Genomic DNA, 16,472 nt, shown 5'->3' on the forward strand with positions numbered 1-16,472 from the left:
ATTTAAAAAAACTTAAAGCTTCGACAACGATTAAGTTTAATTCACTGTAAAAATTTTAGAGTAAATTTGTAATTCTGTTTGGTGGCAGGGAATCAAATCAACATAAATGATTGCTAAAGTTTATTATACCTTAAAAGATTTTTTGTTCAACCAAAAGAACCAATTCTGCAAACTCATGATGGCAACTTAATCTATCTAACAAAAAAAAAAAAAAAAATTATAAATGTTAGGAAAAAAAAATAATAGCATAAAATTTTAAGTAGATCTGTCACTTTATAATATTTTAAACAAATGGCAGTAATGGATAAGTAATGTTACCTTGTGAATGATTTTTAGAAAAAGGAATTTAGATTTTTGATGCATGACCAAACAAATCAAGTACAAACCTCGCTATTATTTTACCCCAAAATCGGATAAAATTAAATACTCTTGATTTTTTCGTTTTCTTAATATGTCCCACAGTGAACTCATTTAGAAACCTGGACGATTCTTAAGATTGACATGTCCCACTGTGGACTCATTTAGAAACCTGGACCAGTCTTAAGATTAACATGTCCCACTGTGGACTCATTTAGAAACCTGAACGATTCTTAAGATTAACATGTCCCACTGTGGACTCATTTAGAAACCTGGACGAGTCTTAAGATTAACATGTCCCACTGTGGACTCATTTAGAAACCTGGACGAGTCTTAAGACTAACATGTCCCACTGTGGACTCATTTAGAAACCTGGACGAGTCTTAAGATTAACATGTCCCACTGTGGACTCATTTAGAAACCTGGACGATTCTTAAGATTAAGAAGATTATTTATATTCACTGATATTTATTTGCAGTCTTATGAACACTAACGTTGCACATCTAGATTTTTAAAAAGAGCTAAAATGTAATAGGAAAAATGAAAGTGAGATTATAGGCTCAAAAATGGTACACAGTGTTGCGCGAGTAATTCAGGGCACGAGCTTGTGATTTTTTATGTTCTAATCACAATTCGGAACCCCTTAGTCTCTCTCTCTCTCTCGCTCTTTCTGAAAAGATTATAATATTCTAAAGTAGTTCTTAAAAAATTCAAACATTTCTTTAGTTCAATCATAGGATTTGGCTATTGATCTTTGTATTTTATTTTTCTAGAGTATCTCCTACAACTTTTTCTAGATGAAAGTGTACTTGGTAGGTACTTTGTTTACGTCGCAACTAGAGCTGCACAATGGGTTATTGGTGACGGTCTGATGTTGTAGTTGATGTAGTTCATTTGCGTCGCACTAGAGCTGCACAAAGGGCTATTGCTGACTGTCTGGGAAACATCCCTGAGGATGATCCGAAGACACGCCATCACAATTTTGATCTTCTGCAGCCCGCTTCGGTAGCCCGACGACCTGCACGTGAAGTCGAGCACTTTACGGTAGAACAGTTTAACGAGGACCAATACTGCGCACCCTCGTTCCCTAAGCAGATTGATCCAAGTGACCCACCCGCACAATGACCGCAGCCAGTGATTATTAACTTCGGTGATCTGCTGGGAACCATGTCTTAACGATCAGTCCACTACGGGACAGGTGACGGTCTGAAAAGCATGCTAAGGATGATCCGAAGACATGCCATTATAATTTTTGCGAATCTAGTTCCTCAGTTCAGACGTAGGAGGAAATTTACTCCAGATCCATGTACTCATGGGTACTGCTCAGCAATCGATCCTAGGACTTCCACAGATTTTACGACATCGTATATCGCTTGTACTCGGTGGATCTTAGCAGATGATCCTCGATGGATCTCCGGGCTAGGGTTCGATTCTTTAAACCCTTGGCTACCACGCCCCTTTGCACTTACTTATGTGGCACGCGTTGACCGTTTAAAAAATAACAATGTTGTTTTTAGAAACTTATTTGAAGTCCGTAAAAATCCTACTCATACTCAGTCCACCCGCAGTGGACTGATCGTTAAGACACGGTTCCCAGCAGATCACTGAAATCAAGCATTACTGGCTGCCGTCAGCGTGCGGGTGGGTGACCACTTGGATCAGTCTGTGTAGGGACAAAGGGTGTGCGATATTGGTCCTCGTTAAGCTGTTCTACCGTAAAGTGCTCGACTTCATGCGCGGGCTACTGAACAGGGGGTGCCATCCCCTCTGCAGAGGATCAAAATTGTGATTGCATGTCCTTGGATCATCCTCAGGGATGTTTCCCAGACCGTCGCCAATAGCCCATTGTTCAGCTCTAGTGCGACGTAAATGAGCAACAACAACAACCTACTCATACTGTATCGAAAACAATAGCGCATGCATTCGCAGACTTATGTGCCCATCACAAAGTGTGGCCTATAAGCCCTAGTCTAGTTGTAAAACATATATCACAAATTATAGAAGACATCAAGAAGGTTGCCGTGGGATTCGAACCCGCTACCATCACACTATGGTGCGTTGGGCAGAATGACAAGACTTCTCAGCCAGTGAAGTCTCTTTTTCGAATCAAATGTTTCAAGTTGTTCATCATATTTTATTGTGCAAGTAATTTTGTTCATTATATTTAATTATATACTTATTCCTTATAATTTAATGAATAGCTATCCATTATATATTTTAAGTGTATATTTCATTATAAAAGTTATTAGTTATATAATTTAACTGACTGGACGTCTAAAAAATGTTTCTTTCTTAATCTCCACTATTCAACACATACTTATATATTTTTCCCGTCAATATTTTTTTTAAACAATTTTATAAAGATATGGGTAGATGTAGGTACTATATTTACGTTGCACTAGCTATTTGCGACGGTCTAAGAAACATCCCTGAGGATGTTCATGCGGAGACATGCAATCACAATTTAGATCCTCTGCAGCGAGGATCTCGTTTGTGAGGCCACTCCCTTAATTTAGACATTGATTTGAAGAGGAAGGAAATTTTCTCCAGATCCCTGTACCCATAATACTGCTCAGCGACTGACCACAGGACTTTCGATTCCACAGATTCTTTTATTACCAAATTGTTTTACCTTACGTAAAGAATATTGAAATACATAAAGAATTACTTTTCAGTGGAACGCATAATTCTTTTCTTATAAAGAAAGCGTTCCATATTCTTCCGAAAACATTTATTACAACAATCTACAGAAAATTACGAGATAACGTCAATTATGACAGAAAAATAAACCTTACTAAAGACATTTCGCGTGATGGTTATGTTAAAAAATAAAAATTTAAAATACATCCACTGATAGAAAACTAAAAATGTAAGTTTATATTATGATTGCGCATCTTAAGAAAAAGAATCTACGAAGGTAAAAATAATCTTTTTATTAGGTAAAGCATCTGTAAACAATGTAAACTGAATATGCGTGTTTGAGTGATTTCCAAAAAGACTGTCATTTCAGTGTTGGCAGCTGCGTAATATTTCGAACTCCTGAAACATATCGTTTGTTTGTTTGCGTAATTTGAAATGAAGTGAAGAAATGTTCAGAATCTTAATACTATGTAATACAATCGCTTGTGATACGATATCGATAAAAATAATTACAAGGTCATGTAGGATTATTTATACATTTAGAAATATGTATAATGAATACGCCTCACGATTAAAAGAATTCCTTTGTTTTTTCAAGGTTAGTACTGAAATATTTTTCTATAAAATTTTTACGTTTTTGTTGTTTCTAAATTACGTCAAATTTATAAAAATGTTGTACTCTTTCAAAAATGATTTATAAATTTATGTAAGCAAAAGATATTCGTTATAAACAAAATAAGCTAACTCTGCATCGATTTGGGTTTTTTATTTGTACCTTAGTGAAAGTTTTGTTCTTTTTTCATTTGTGATGTTCGTTATGGGTGTTTTGTGGTTTTTACCAAAATGATTGTCCAATTTTAATTGAACCTAAATGATTGTATAATTTTTTTTATTTTTAAACCGGGGTTGAACAGTCGACCTATTTTTAGGTTTACGGTTATCTATGCTTAAGTCCATAATCTTGTAATTTTGAACCCATCTCAGAAAACAAGGGAACTCCTGGATCAAGTATTGGGACAAACTAGCCTTCGTGAAAGACTTATAGATGATACCAATCCGTTTCTGCGTTACATGGAAGGGAAAAACACGAAAACCCCACACGGTTAGCCAGACAGCTAGGGAACCACGATCATTCAACCCCTTAGAATATTTTACGTCAACCCTTTGGTCAGTGCGAGCCAGGAACAATATGTGAATCGACCAGTCATCACTGGGATTCAAATGCTATACAATTGCCAGATTAGTTTTTTTTTTTGTTTTTTTTACACCGTATGTTTTTTAAAACGCCTAACGTATGCTTTTTAAAAGTGATTTATTCGAAAGCTCAAGCGTTAACAATGGATAATAGTGTTATTAACATAACATATCAATAAGCAAAAGTATAAAAAGTGAGTTATTTTAATATTAATAGCATTACTCATAAATATTAACAAGAATAAAAAAAGAAATATTTAGCAATAACTTCGATAAAAATAACTTCAAAACAGCATTTTTATCGTTCTTGTGACAAAACAAAGATAGATATCTACTAATCTGATCGCCGAGGCTCCCCATCCTCCGAAGTTAGTTATGCTATCGTACATTATTTGCTTAGCAAACCAGGCTCGATTCCCTCACTGCTAAGTTAACTTCATTTGAAATGCGATCTAGTGTAAAATCTCAAGAATTTAAATCGATTAAAATCATTAGCACTTTAAAAAAATAAAATTTTCAGTCAAATATAAGTTATTGAATTAAAAAAATTTAAGTTGAAATCTATTATCATTATTATTATGAATGAAATTATAATTATTGAATCTACATAATTTTAATTGAAACGCAATAGTATATAGAACACTTTGTTGAAATGAACTATTAGCGTTTAACTTTTCAATTCTTTCCAATTCATAGTTCAGTTCGTTTCAGTTTTCCGTTGTCTGCGCTAGAAAATTTTCATTCAGAAATTTGTAAACTTGTACGTCTACGCTTTCATGCTTCTAACAGCTCAGACGCTTCATGTTTCAATTCTTTTGTTGCTAACGCGAAAAAGAAATGAGGATTTTCTTTGTCGCCATGTGAAATATATACATATCGTAAAATAATAGTTCGATAAAATAATTTTCTAAGGCAGATGCTGATATATTCTGCCTTAGAAAATCAGGCATCCAAACATCTCTACCTAAAGTCTTCCGCCCCACTAAGTTTCTAAAGTGATGCGTTTCTTGTAAGAGGTGGGACAAAAAAAAAATTTCTTTTTCAAAACAAAAGGAGATATTAAATTTTCATTTGTATTCATATAGTATATTATGCATGATGTTAAGTATTACTTGATTCAAAAGTATTGGGCACTATTGTAAAGCATGATTCTCGCTGATCCAAAGCAAGAATGTGAAATTACGTGTCACTTTATAACGTTAAATTTCTGTCACAATTTTACTTAAAACGAACTTTTAAATATCATTTTCAGACAAAATTACTTATCAACTCAAAAAGTGTACGGCACCATGCTAAAGATTGAAAAAGTTAGTGGTCACAATTGTCCTATGTGTTGCAATAATCGAATTAATGCTGAAAAATGTTAACCGAAACAAATATCTGGCGTAAATGATGAATTTGCTAAGTCTTAACGATTAACGTTAATTGAACAGTATCTTTATGTAGAAGGTTATTTTCCACTGTGCTTGTCATATTGTCGATTGTCCTCAAAATGACCAACAATTTGCAGACAATGGAACGAAAATGTCGAAAGTGTGTGGTTTGTCGCATTTCTTTCTTAGGAATTTAATTTTTTTCTCTCACCTTGCTTCAGGATTAGTTGTAAAACTCGATAACAGGTGGCGCAACTAAGAAAATCATAAACAATGTTTTTAAAATATCCACTATTACAGCATTTGCACAGTGCCGTTTGAGGACAATAGTAACAGAATTCCGAGAAAAATTTTAATGAGTTAAAATCTTTTGATATTCACCATTTATCATAAAAAAATTTTAAAAAAACTCTATAGGAAGTTTTGTTGTTCTTCCTTGATATGCATTACTCCATTGAATTTGGCGTGATGAGTCATTGGGGAATTTTCAGTTAACAAATTAGTGCAGGTTCGATCCCTGCGATGGTCAATACAAATTCCGCATATGGCTTGTACCAACCACAGTACTGACGTGACATATCCTTAGTGGAAGACGGATCATGGGATAGAGTCCGCTTGCCGTCACGCTAACCGTGGGACGCTCTTGTGGTCTTCCTCTCCGTGTATCGTAAATGCGGGTTAGTTCCATCAAAAAGTCCTCCACGAAGGCAAATTTCTCCCGATACTTGATCCAGGAGTTCTCTTGTCTTCTGGACTGGTTTCAAAATTACAATGCTACGGAGTGGAACATTAGTAATCGTAAACCCAAAAATTGGATTGGCTGTTCAACAACAGTTATATATATATATATATATATATATATATATATATATATATATATATATATATATATATATATATATATATATATATATATATATATATATATATATATATATATATATATATATATATATAAAAACTTTCCTCCGTCGAAAACAAATAATTATATTAAAAAAATAAATCAAAAGATAATGTAAAGAAAACAACAACAAAAATTTAGAAGTCAATGCAAGCTTTTCTTCTACCGGAAGTTGAAACAACCTCTTCAAATTCACGAAACACTGTCAAGAATAAAGTCAACACAGAAAAAATATTTTTTAAATACTTTTTCTAGCCATTAGCGCCATCTTTTGATGAACTTTATAGAATTTGAGAAGAATTAATTTTTCAAACCGTCGGTCATTAGTATAACTTTAAACTAAAACAATCGCAAGAAATTACACCTAGTTTAGTTAACAACCCGATTTACCTAATTATCATTCTCGATTTTTCTTCAAGGCTTTCTAACATAATAAATGATCATCTGATTGATACAGCTAAGCAAACTTTTATTTATCATGTGGCATCATCACTGCAGCTGTCTGTCCTTTTAGTTTAACACACGTGCCTGACCTACATTTAAATTTCAATTGTATTATATCGAGTATGTTGTCAACTGATTATTTGATAAAATGATTTTATTTATTTATTTTTTGTCTGTTTACTTAAAAAGACAATTTTTTTATAACTAACCTAAGCTAAACAAAATCAATAATGTTGTTCTTGTGTCGTGATCATATACTGTTAAATAATTTTTATCACCGAATTATTAAAACTAAAAAAAGACACTTTTAGTTTCAGAATTATTTTTCCTTTTTTTAATTTTTGGATTTAAATGTTGTTATTTTTCTAATCCAACGGCAGATGTTGATACTGCGGACTGTTTCAGTATTGAGTGTTTTGAATTGAGATGTAAAATATGAAAATGTTTTTGAAGATAATAATAATTTTATCACGACTACTATTGATTACATGTAAAGATTACAACTAAGATTGCATGTACTAATTATCTAAATTACAAATAATAATATTCTACGATTACAAGTACTAATAATTGTTAAATCCGATCTTGGTTGGAATTGTAATCGTAATTGCAAGTAATTGGTTGCTCAGATTATATTTCAATCAGCATTACATTTACCTTGTTTTCAAACATTACATTTTGCCATTACATTGATCAATTACATTTTACCCCAACTATGGACAGTGGTGCATTTTAAAGAAGTTTTAAAAAATCGACTTGTAAAGATAAGTACCTAGCTTTTTATATTTTAGAAAAAAATAAAAAACGCATTATAATTCCGAACTAGTTCCAATTTTTTTTAAAAAACCTCACTGTCAGTTTAAAAGAGAAAAAAAAATGTTAAAATAGATTGAAATATGAATTAAACTACCTTTCTCAAAAACGTGATTGCAGAATGGAATTGTTATAATTTTGTATTAAAGGGCGAAAAAATTGGAGAAAAAAAATTTTCTGAAGTAAAATTGGCTATTATATCTACAATTCTGATTGCACAATAACCTTGTGTTCATACATTTCAAAAGAAATTGTAGAATTCACCAAATATCGTTAACAGTAATTTGAAATGATTAAAATCCTATCTAATGTTTTATTCCTTACCCCTTCTGAGGGGGAGTTCGACATAATCTGATATTTGAACTATTGAACTAACCTAAAAAAATGTGTGTATATATATATATATATATATATATATATATATATATATATATATATATATATATATATATATATATATATATATATATATATAATTTTTTTTTTTTTTTTTTTTTTTTTTTTTTTTTTGCAAATGAAGACTAGGATGAAGGAGCGCTAAGCTAAACTTTTTCCAAACGTGTGACAGTTTCACGAAACTGTTCTTTATTGTTTCCAGAGAAATAGAATACAAGTTTCAAAAATGCCTACGAGATGGTAGCACAATACGGTAAAACAACTTATTGCCTACATGAAAATTGTGGCTTTTCTAACTGGAAGCATTTTCCTGAATAAAATAAAAAATTTAACTTATTATATTGCCTTCCAAATGTAATTTTGCTATAGTCTTTTTTTTTTAAATGAAGTTCATCCAATTTAAAGAATTTAGCTTCAGTCAAGTTCAAAATTTATTTTCAGATAATACTTTTGAATATTTTTTTAAAATTTTTGTTTTCTTATATTTTTCTACAATAAATCTCTTTCATCTCTAAAGTTATAAAGGACAATATCTTCTATCTTCCTCTACAATATTATAAATTCATAACCTATCATACATTCTACCTTTTACAATGTTTAAATTCATAAACCTTTAAATTCAATACCTTCTACAATACTTAAAATACATAAACTACAATACCTTCGATTTTTTTTCTGCAATACCTATAATATTTTACAATATCTGCTCTAGAAATTTTGTACTTTTTCTTTCTTTACAGTTTTGATGTTCCGTTTTGGTTTCATTTCGCTTTTAGAATTACATTAAAATATCGCTTTTTTTTTACAACAGTACCCCACAGTTAAGCAGTATGGTCAGCAAAAAATAAACAAACAAAGGAATTAGAAGAAAAAAAAGAAGCAAAATACAAAACAAACATTGTAAAAGTTATTTCACATTTTCTAAATGAAGCGCTAGGGGAAACAGTGTCTAAGGCACATTTTTTAAAGGTGCTATTTTTTCATAAAGTAATATGTATTGCTTTTTAACACGTATGTACTTTAAAAGTTACCTCAAAGTCCTCTAGATGGCACCACATTACACAGAAAGTATATTTTAATGAGATTTATTAGCATGGCAAATTTTAGTTTTAATTCAAATTATAAGTACTGTTGAAGGTCTTTGAAATTTCGCTTCATTATAGAAATATGAAATTAATAATATACTCCCCCACCACAATTCTTTCATCTTAAAATACATGAATTACCCAACCTCCCATCTTTTGGAAAATTTCATAATTTCTTTACATTTATGTCCTCTAGATAGCATCACATCATGGTGAACTAAAGTCACGTTTTTGTTCCATTTCGCTTTTATGATAACACTAATTTAAAGTGTGAAATGTAACATGCTCTTTATAAGTTGAACTTCCTGGCACGTATGCATCACTATTGATTGTTTTAAAAACCATCTCAAATGCCCTGAATCACGCTTTAGTATTAATAATTTTCCGATTGGAAACAATTTCACACTATTGTTCTTTAACCTTTTTTTGCCCTTTGCAAACGATTCAAAAAAGTTTATTTGTATGTATTATGATGGCAACATCTTATTTGAAATTTATATCGCGGAGGAGTTAATTCAAGGTGTGTTTCTATGTCAATTTGAGGGAATTCAAATTTCGACTGAGAGAAGTAGAACAAAAAACAATAATTGAACTATGACCGTTATGAACAAGAAAATAATAATTGAACTATGACCGTGACACATAGATTCAGAAAGAGCAATTGTTTAGATTAGATTGAAATCGTTTTCAGATTTTCACTCAGAGCACTTCTTTCTGCCTTTGTTTTTATTGAAGTTCGACATTAAATAACTTGATTTCTAGAAATAATGGTAATTTATTTTTCTGGTTTTGAAACATTAACTTCAACTGTGTGTTGAGATTCGTTTTCTTTTTTACTTATTTGAGGAAAATCAAACGATTGTTATGATTGTCTAGTAAAAACGAGTTTCTTAGTAAACATTTTGAAATAAAATTAATAACTGTGGCAATTTCTAAAAGAACATTTTTTTCAACTCTTTTACTGAATTCAACTATACATTTCATTTATTTCTTGTTGCCTGCAAAGTTGAAAAGTCAGTCATTTATAATGGCCAAGTCAATAATAACGAGTGCCGAAAATTGGATGACAAAGTTTGAAAAAATTTATATTTATTATTCTGTTTGTAAATTCTGTATGTTAACGGCAAATTATAGAATACGAACGATACATGCATTGGTCCAGGTACCGTAGTTCAAAAAAACACCTGTCCTTGGGTTCAGAGGATTAGGACTTTTTTTAAACAATTATTGAGTTTTGAAGTCCCCCAATTATATTTATATGCAATCAGTATATCATTATTTATTTTATATTTCGGTTATTTTTATGGAATAAAAATAAATACAAATCAAAAATGGAATTACAAATATTAATAAAAAAATAAATAAATTGAATAAATTATTAAGAGGACATGCATTTATTAAAAAAAACTGCTTTTTATTACATTGTACTTTTTAATTCAAAAATAATACTAAATTGAACAATATTAATACCAAGTTCACGAATATCCTTCCTGATAAGCATTCAATAACATTTGTGGATAACGATTTCTGATATTCCTCCCTGATAACATTTATGGCAGTTTATTTCCGTTTAAGCTTATAAAAAAATTTCAAGATTATTATTTATAAAACGATAGATAATTAAATAATTTCAAAATAATTATTTATCTTTCTTTGATAAATCTTTTCAGTATTGTTTATTAACATTGTAGTTCCACCAAACGAATGTCGATTGTTCGTTTAGTGTTCCATATTCGAAAAAATTTGGGAACCGCTGTCGTAGAGTAGGGCAATATACAGAATACCTGACGTTTTTGGTGCAAAAAAGCAATTAAAAAAATTTTTCATCTGTTTCTTTCCCCTATATATCTATAGATATATTTTATTTTAAAAAAAAAAGAAAAAAGAACGAATCTGTAAGAAATAAAGTGAGAAAAATCAAACGATGTTTACTTTAAAAAAAAAATTAAGAAATCAAAATGAAATTGCAGAAAATGATGCCTTTTAATTTAACGGAGTGATAAAGGAATTCTATAAATTTTAATGAGAAATTTCACTCATGAGAAACTATATAAAAGAAAGTTCGTACATGAGTTCTTTTTAAATTTTATTTAGACTAAAAATAAATAATTTTAACGCTTGCGAAACTTCTGAACAAATTCACAAAAGAAATTTTGTTTAAAGTGAGGTAAAATAAAATGACCCGGACGTGATTTGAACACGCAACCTTCTGATCTGGAGTCAGACGCGCTACCGTTGCGCCACCGAGTCATGCCCAAAGGGTACTGAAGTATATTAATAATAAAATAAAATATAAAAATAAATAACCATTTCACGTTTATAAGATGCCATCCACATATTATGTCACGCTAGAACAGAGGTCGCCAAAGTGGTCTATATAGACCCCCAGGGGTCCATTTAACAAAATTGGGGGTCGATCTGAGTCAGGGGGTCGATTGGGAGTCAAAGAAAAAACAGTTCTTAATACGTAAATCACACATATCTAATTGAGTAAGCAAAATTCGTGAATATTTTTTATAATTGACTTAATATCAGTTTCTTCATAGAACATAAATTAATAAACGCATCTTCAAAAACGTGGACATCAACCTGCAAGATGAGTTTGGTGAATTATTATCGAATCTTGAAGCAAAGACGCTTTTTAAAAATTTTACAATAAGTAAATTTTGAACAAATATAAATATAATGCAAAAATATGTAGAACTTTATGAAATAGCTCAGCCTTTTTATGCTACTTTTCCAAGTTCCTATATGGTTGAAGCCGGTTTCAGTCACGTAAATTCAATCTTAACTAAGTACAGAAATAAATTAAATGTGGAGTTACGAGGGGATTTAAAATTAAAATTGACCAATTTTGAACCCAATATTGCGAACCTTGCAAAAAAACACCAGGCACATTCATCTCATTGGTTCTAGAAGCAATAAATCTGTAGTTACTTTACTTATTATTTCTACTTATTTGTAATTACTTATTTAATAAATATTAAGGTATTTAAATTTCAACATTAATATACTTTTCATAAAACTATTGTTACACAATGTACTATTACTTTAATAAATGTTTAAATCATAAAATAAAAGTACAAGCACAGTATCTAATAGAGTTTTATCTTAATTAACAGAAAATTATTTTTATGGGGGTCGATGGAGATTTCGAAAAATTATATAGGGGTCGATGATCAAAAAAGTTTGGCGACCCATGCGCTAGAAAGTAAGAGAATTCGTTAAATTGTGGCAGTTAATGAAAAAGGGCAGGGGGAAAGAGGTGTAGGGGAACGGAAAGCACAACGACATTAAAGTACATTGCTGGAACTTTAATGAACATAGTACTAAATTTCCTTTTATATTCTTAAAATTTTTTGTTAAATTTTATTTTTTGTAAAATCCATTCTATAACCAACAAATTTTAAGCTAACTTAGCGTGTAAAGTTTGAAAGCAATTCTGATAAATTAATTTACAATTAATCAAGCAATAATTCAAAATTAATTAATAATTATATTATAATTCAAAATGAAAATGACAATTCAAAAATTGCCCAATTAGCCATCCACATGACACTACAAATTTATTTTTATCTAAAAAAATTAATGGAAACTAAAAAAATATTTTTTCAAAATGCGATTTGGATTATTTATTCTCTTATTATTGTAGGAATTGATAGAGAGGAAAGCAATTACTCAGAATAGAATTTTTTTTCTCGATTGTTTGCGAAATTTAATAATTATGTTTTATTAATAAATAATATTCATAAATCTGTATTGTAAATTGATTTTTTATGGAAAAAAAGTGAAAAGAAATAGGCATTGATTAACTGGTGCGTTAATTATCAATGCTACAATATAATCAATTTTAAAAAAATTAAAATTTCTTGATAATTTTAGATTTTCTCCTCTTCTTTAGGATGGAGTATTTTTTCATTTGGGTAACATAATAATAACAACACTACTTATCTGTCTTTGCGGAAAGAGGTTAGCCTCATCAAACATATTGGTTAAAATAAAAACATTTAAAATCAGTAGGTTAAATATTTTTAGATTAATCATTCTGTATTTTATACACCTCTTTTATCAAAATACGTACGTTATTATAGTTATGTTCCCTGATTAGGTTTACTGTTTACGTTATTTCAAGCAGACAAAGTAAAACTTTGACTCGTAAGAATTCCTTTAGTTTAAATTATAGAAAATCAAAACTGTATTTTGACAATAATAGAACTTATCTATTTTTTTAAAAAAAACTATATCAACAATAAAATTTCGATCTTCAGAAAACCTTTAACATATCTTATGCTATTTATTTCATTCAATGATATTTAAGTAAGATTTAAGCAGACTTTTTTTTTTGTAAAGTGCTGAAACATTTTTATGTTCACGTAATAGTTAAGACAATTGTCAGACTCAGTTACGAAAAGGTAAATGTAATCTAGCGGAGGATTATGACAAATTACCGATTATTATACGCATTTGTATTTCCATCGAAGCAGCACAAATATAAAACTGCCTGTTTCTTATTGGCGGTGTATGGCAGCCCCTGCGAAAGACGTTGCTGCGCCCCTGCGACATTGAAAACAACGCCCTTTACTCGTTTTTGGAAATGGGATCTTTTTTCAAAAAAAAAAAAAAAAAAAAAAAATCAAAATCCTTGAATTGTCTTGCTGGTGTAATCAGAACGTTGTAAAGAAATGCTTTTTTTAATTCTCAATTGCAATATTTCTATCAGAGAATTATAAAATCTACGTCAGTTCTAAATGTTGATTTTGGGAAACATGTGAACAAGATTAAAATTACAATTAATGCATTCAAGATTAAAAAGGATACTATTACTACTATTAATTAATACTATTTATTGCTAAATAGTATTAATTCACCTATTCACTGATCCATTAATTGGTATCCTTTCAATCCTCATTCTTACTTTATTCATTCGCTGTATCTAAAATTGTTCATGATGACAGCTTTCAGAGCGAAGCGTCAAGCGTACCGGTAATAAGTTGCTTATGAAATTTACTATCTTAAAAATGACGGTTTGAAATAAATTAAAAATTACCTTGTATAAAACACATTATTTAAAGAACTGACAGTCGTCATAGTAATATTAAATGATTATTCCTGTCAAATAACTTTTGAGAAGGATTGGATGTTCTCTACTCTGACTAATATTGGTATATAAAATCATATTTTAAAAAATGAAAATAAAAAACCTGCATGCAACACTAAATGCTACAATAATAAATGTTTAGATAAATCAGATGATTAAAGAAGTTATAGAGCCTGTTATTAGCAGATATTTGTAGAGAAAGTTATAAATTTTGCTGTTTTTTTTCTTTCTTTTTTTTTCTTGTCATAATTTTGATTTTGAATCTCAAAATCTCAATAGTAGAGGACAAACCTGAACTTATTTTTCCCTCAGGTTAAAACTCCATTTAACAAATTCAGCATTAAAGCTAGATTATATTTATAATTCAAGTTGACAAATAAATTTTTCCCTACCGTCATTGACCGTTGGCATTACATTATTCCCACTTTTCCACGAAATCCGATAAGCCATTAAAAAATAAAATTTCGCAGACGACAACCAAGTTATCAATTTTATTCCAAGCTAGAATTTAGCCTAAAGATATTTCAATATTCTCGGAGCTTAGTATAATCTTCTTTAATGCTATTACAGTATCACGTTTCGAATAAAAGAAACGACGCACAAGGTAATAAAGTATTACGACATACCTGAATTTTATTTATTTTCTTAGATACCAGTCACGATGATCGTTTGCAATCGGTTTATTCCATCTTCCATTAAGAGTAAGTTTTTTATTACTTTTTTTCTTATTCCGTAGGGGAAAAAGGTTTCTCATCAGATTTCATGTACTCAAAGATATAACGAATATTTATTGGGGGTATCTTTTCGATTTGAGTTAATTATAAATGATAATTTAGATTACCATTCTATCTGAATCTAAATTAGAAAGATAGAAAGAAAAATAAATGTAAATTGGATAGGATAAGGTTTTTCAAATTATCCGAATATATGAATATTACAAATTAAAACAAAAACATAATGGTATAAATTACTTTTTAAAAAAAACGAGTGTGAAAAAAGAAATAAGTTTTAAAAGCTGAGTAGCAAAAATATCTCCATTTTTCTTTTTTCCGAAATTTTCGATCTAAAAATTTTAGTTTAATAAATTTCTTGTTCTTTAATTATTTTTTTTAATATTTATTTATTTATTTATTTTTTTGTAGGAAAGAAAGGAGAATGCTTAAAACGTCTCCAAGTTTCTTCACAAAATTAACTTCCCAAAAATTGTTTTCAGCGAAACATTGATATAGTTCTAATACCTATATTTTTATTCATATCAGCTCTTTTTCTGAAATTATAAAATTATAATAAAACTGATTTTTGAAAATAACAAACTATTAGGGGAGTGTAATAAATGATTTACTAACAACAGTATTTCCTAAGTTGTGTAAAATTTGAAACTAAACTTTAATGCATCTTTTTGCTCCAAAAGTGAGTGAGATTTCAATTAAAGCCAAGCAGAAAAAAATAGTGAATAACGGTTCGTTATTTTTTGCTTAGAAAACGTATTACTTACGTACTCACCAAGTTTTAACATCAGTTGCGCATTTCGTCAACAGATGGCTTTATGAACTGATAAAACATTATGAAACAAATTTTTTTAAAAGACTATAACACTATAAACTGAGTGCTATTTGTAACATAAATGAGGCATAGTGTGAAGATAAAACTGACGAACCCTCTAATGCATATTTCATTTGGAATGCATGCTTCACAAAACATTTCATGCAATATAGTATTTTCCTAGTCAGCAGCGTCATCTGTTGACAAACTTTAGAAATAATTCTGAACCAAGACTAGAAGGCCAATAATTTCCTAAGCAGAATATAGCAAACTGTACTGTTTTATTTCTTTCCGTTTAATGATATATATTTTTTTAAATCGTCTGTCATCGTGTGGATACTTGGTACATAAGAAAAGATATAAATGTAAAGAATGTTAAAAAATTTTCAAAAATTACCCTGCTATTAATATTTAGCTTTTGTTTTTGATTGAAATGAGTAAGAGGTCTCATATATTGTTCCTTGATATTTTGTAAATTTTGTAAAATTTAACAATTAACTTCTAGAAGATTTGAACATAATAGTTCGAAAAATTACCCCCCCCCCTTATTTTAGGAAATTTAAAATTTATAATTCCTGATAAAAGTATAACTTTCATATAAATATGGTGATATGTTCAACGACTATTTT

At 29.9% G+C, this 16,472-nt stretch overlaps 2 protein-coding genes and 1 non-coding gene across 6 annotated transcripts in view; 1 reads left to right on the forward strand and 2 right to left on the reverse strand.

Moving 5' to 3' along the window:
- The window catches only part of LOC107450680 (uncharacterized), a 147,274-nt gene extending 132,485 nt beyond the window's left edge, over window positions 1-14,789 (reverse strand). The window contains exon 1 of the mRNA XM_087164368.1: window positions 14,694-14,789. Within this exon, the coding sequence (XP_087020494.1) occupies window positions 14,694-14,699 (6 nt within the window). The 5' untranslated portion in view covers window positions 14,700-14,789. The remainder of the gene's footprint in view (window positions 1-14,693) is intronic.
- Ipk1 (Inositol phosphate kinase 1) overlaps window positions 3,434-16,472 on the forward strand; it is an 83,009-nt gene continuing 69,970 nt past the window's right edge. The window contains exon 1 of one of the 4 annotated variants that reach the window (XM_087164365.1): window positions 3,434-3,595. In XM_087164365.1, coding sequence (XP_087020491.1) covers window positions 3,446-3,595 — 150 coding nt within the window. In that variant the 5' untranslated portion in view covers window positions 3,434-3,445. Of the gene's footprint in view, window positions 3,596-14,949; window positions 15,003-16,472 lie in introns of those variants that run through there. The other 3 variants (XM_043050557.3, XM_043050556.3, XM_071185495.2) reach the window with 3 other exon arrangements.
- On the reverse strand, window positions 11,382-11,453 carry TRNAW-CCA (transfer RNA tryptophan (anticodon CCA)). The gene has a single exon. It is a non-coding gene; the product is annotated as a tRNA-Trp (tRNA).

The sequence above is a fragment of the Parasteatoda tepidariorum genome, chromosome 5, assembly GCF_982258835.1.
Source record: "Parasteatoda tepidariorum strain Cologne lab strain chromosome 5, Ptep-v5.0, whole genome shotgun sequence".
Taxonomy (NCBI): domain Eukaryota; kingdom Metazoa; phylum Arthropoda; class Arachnida; order Araneae; family Theridiidae; genus Parasteatoda; species Parasteatoda tepidariorum.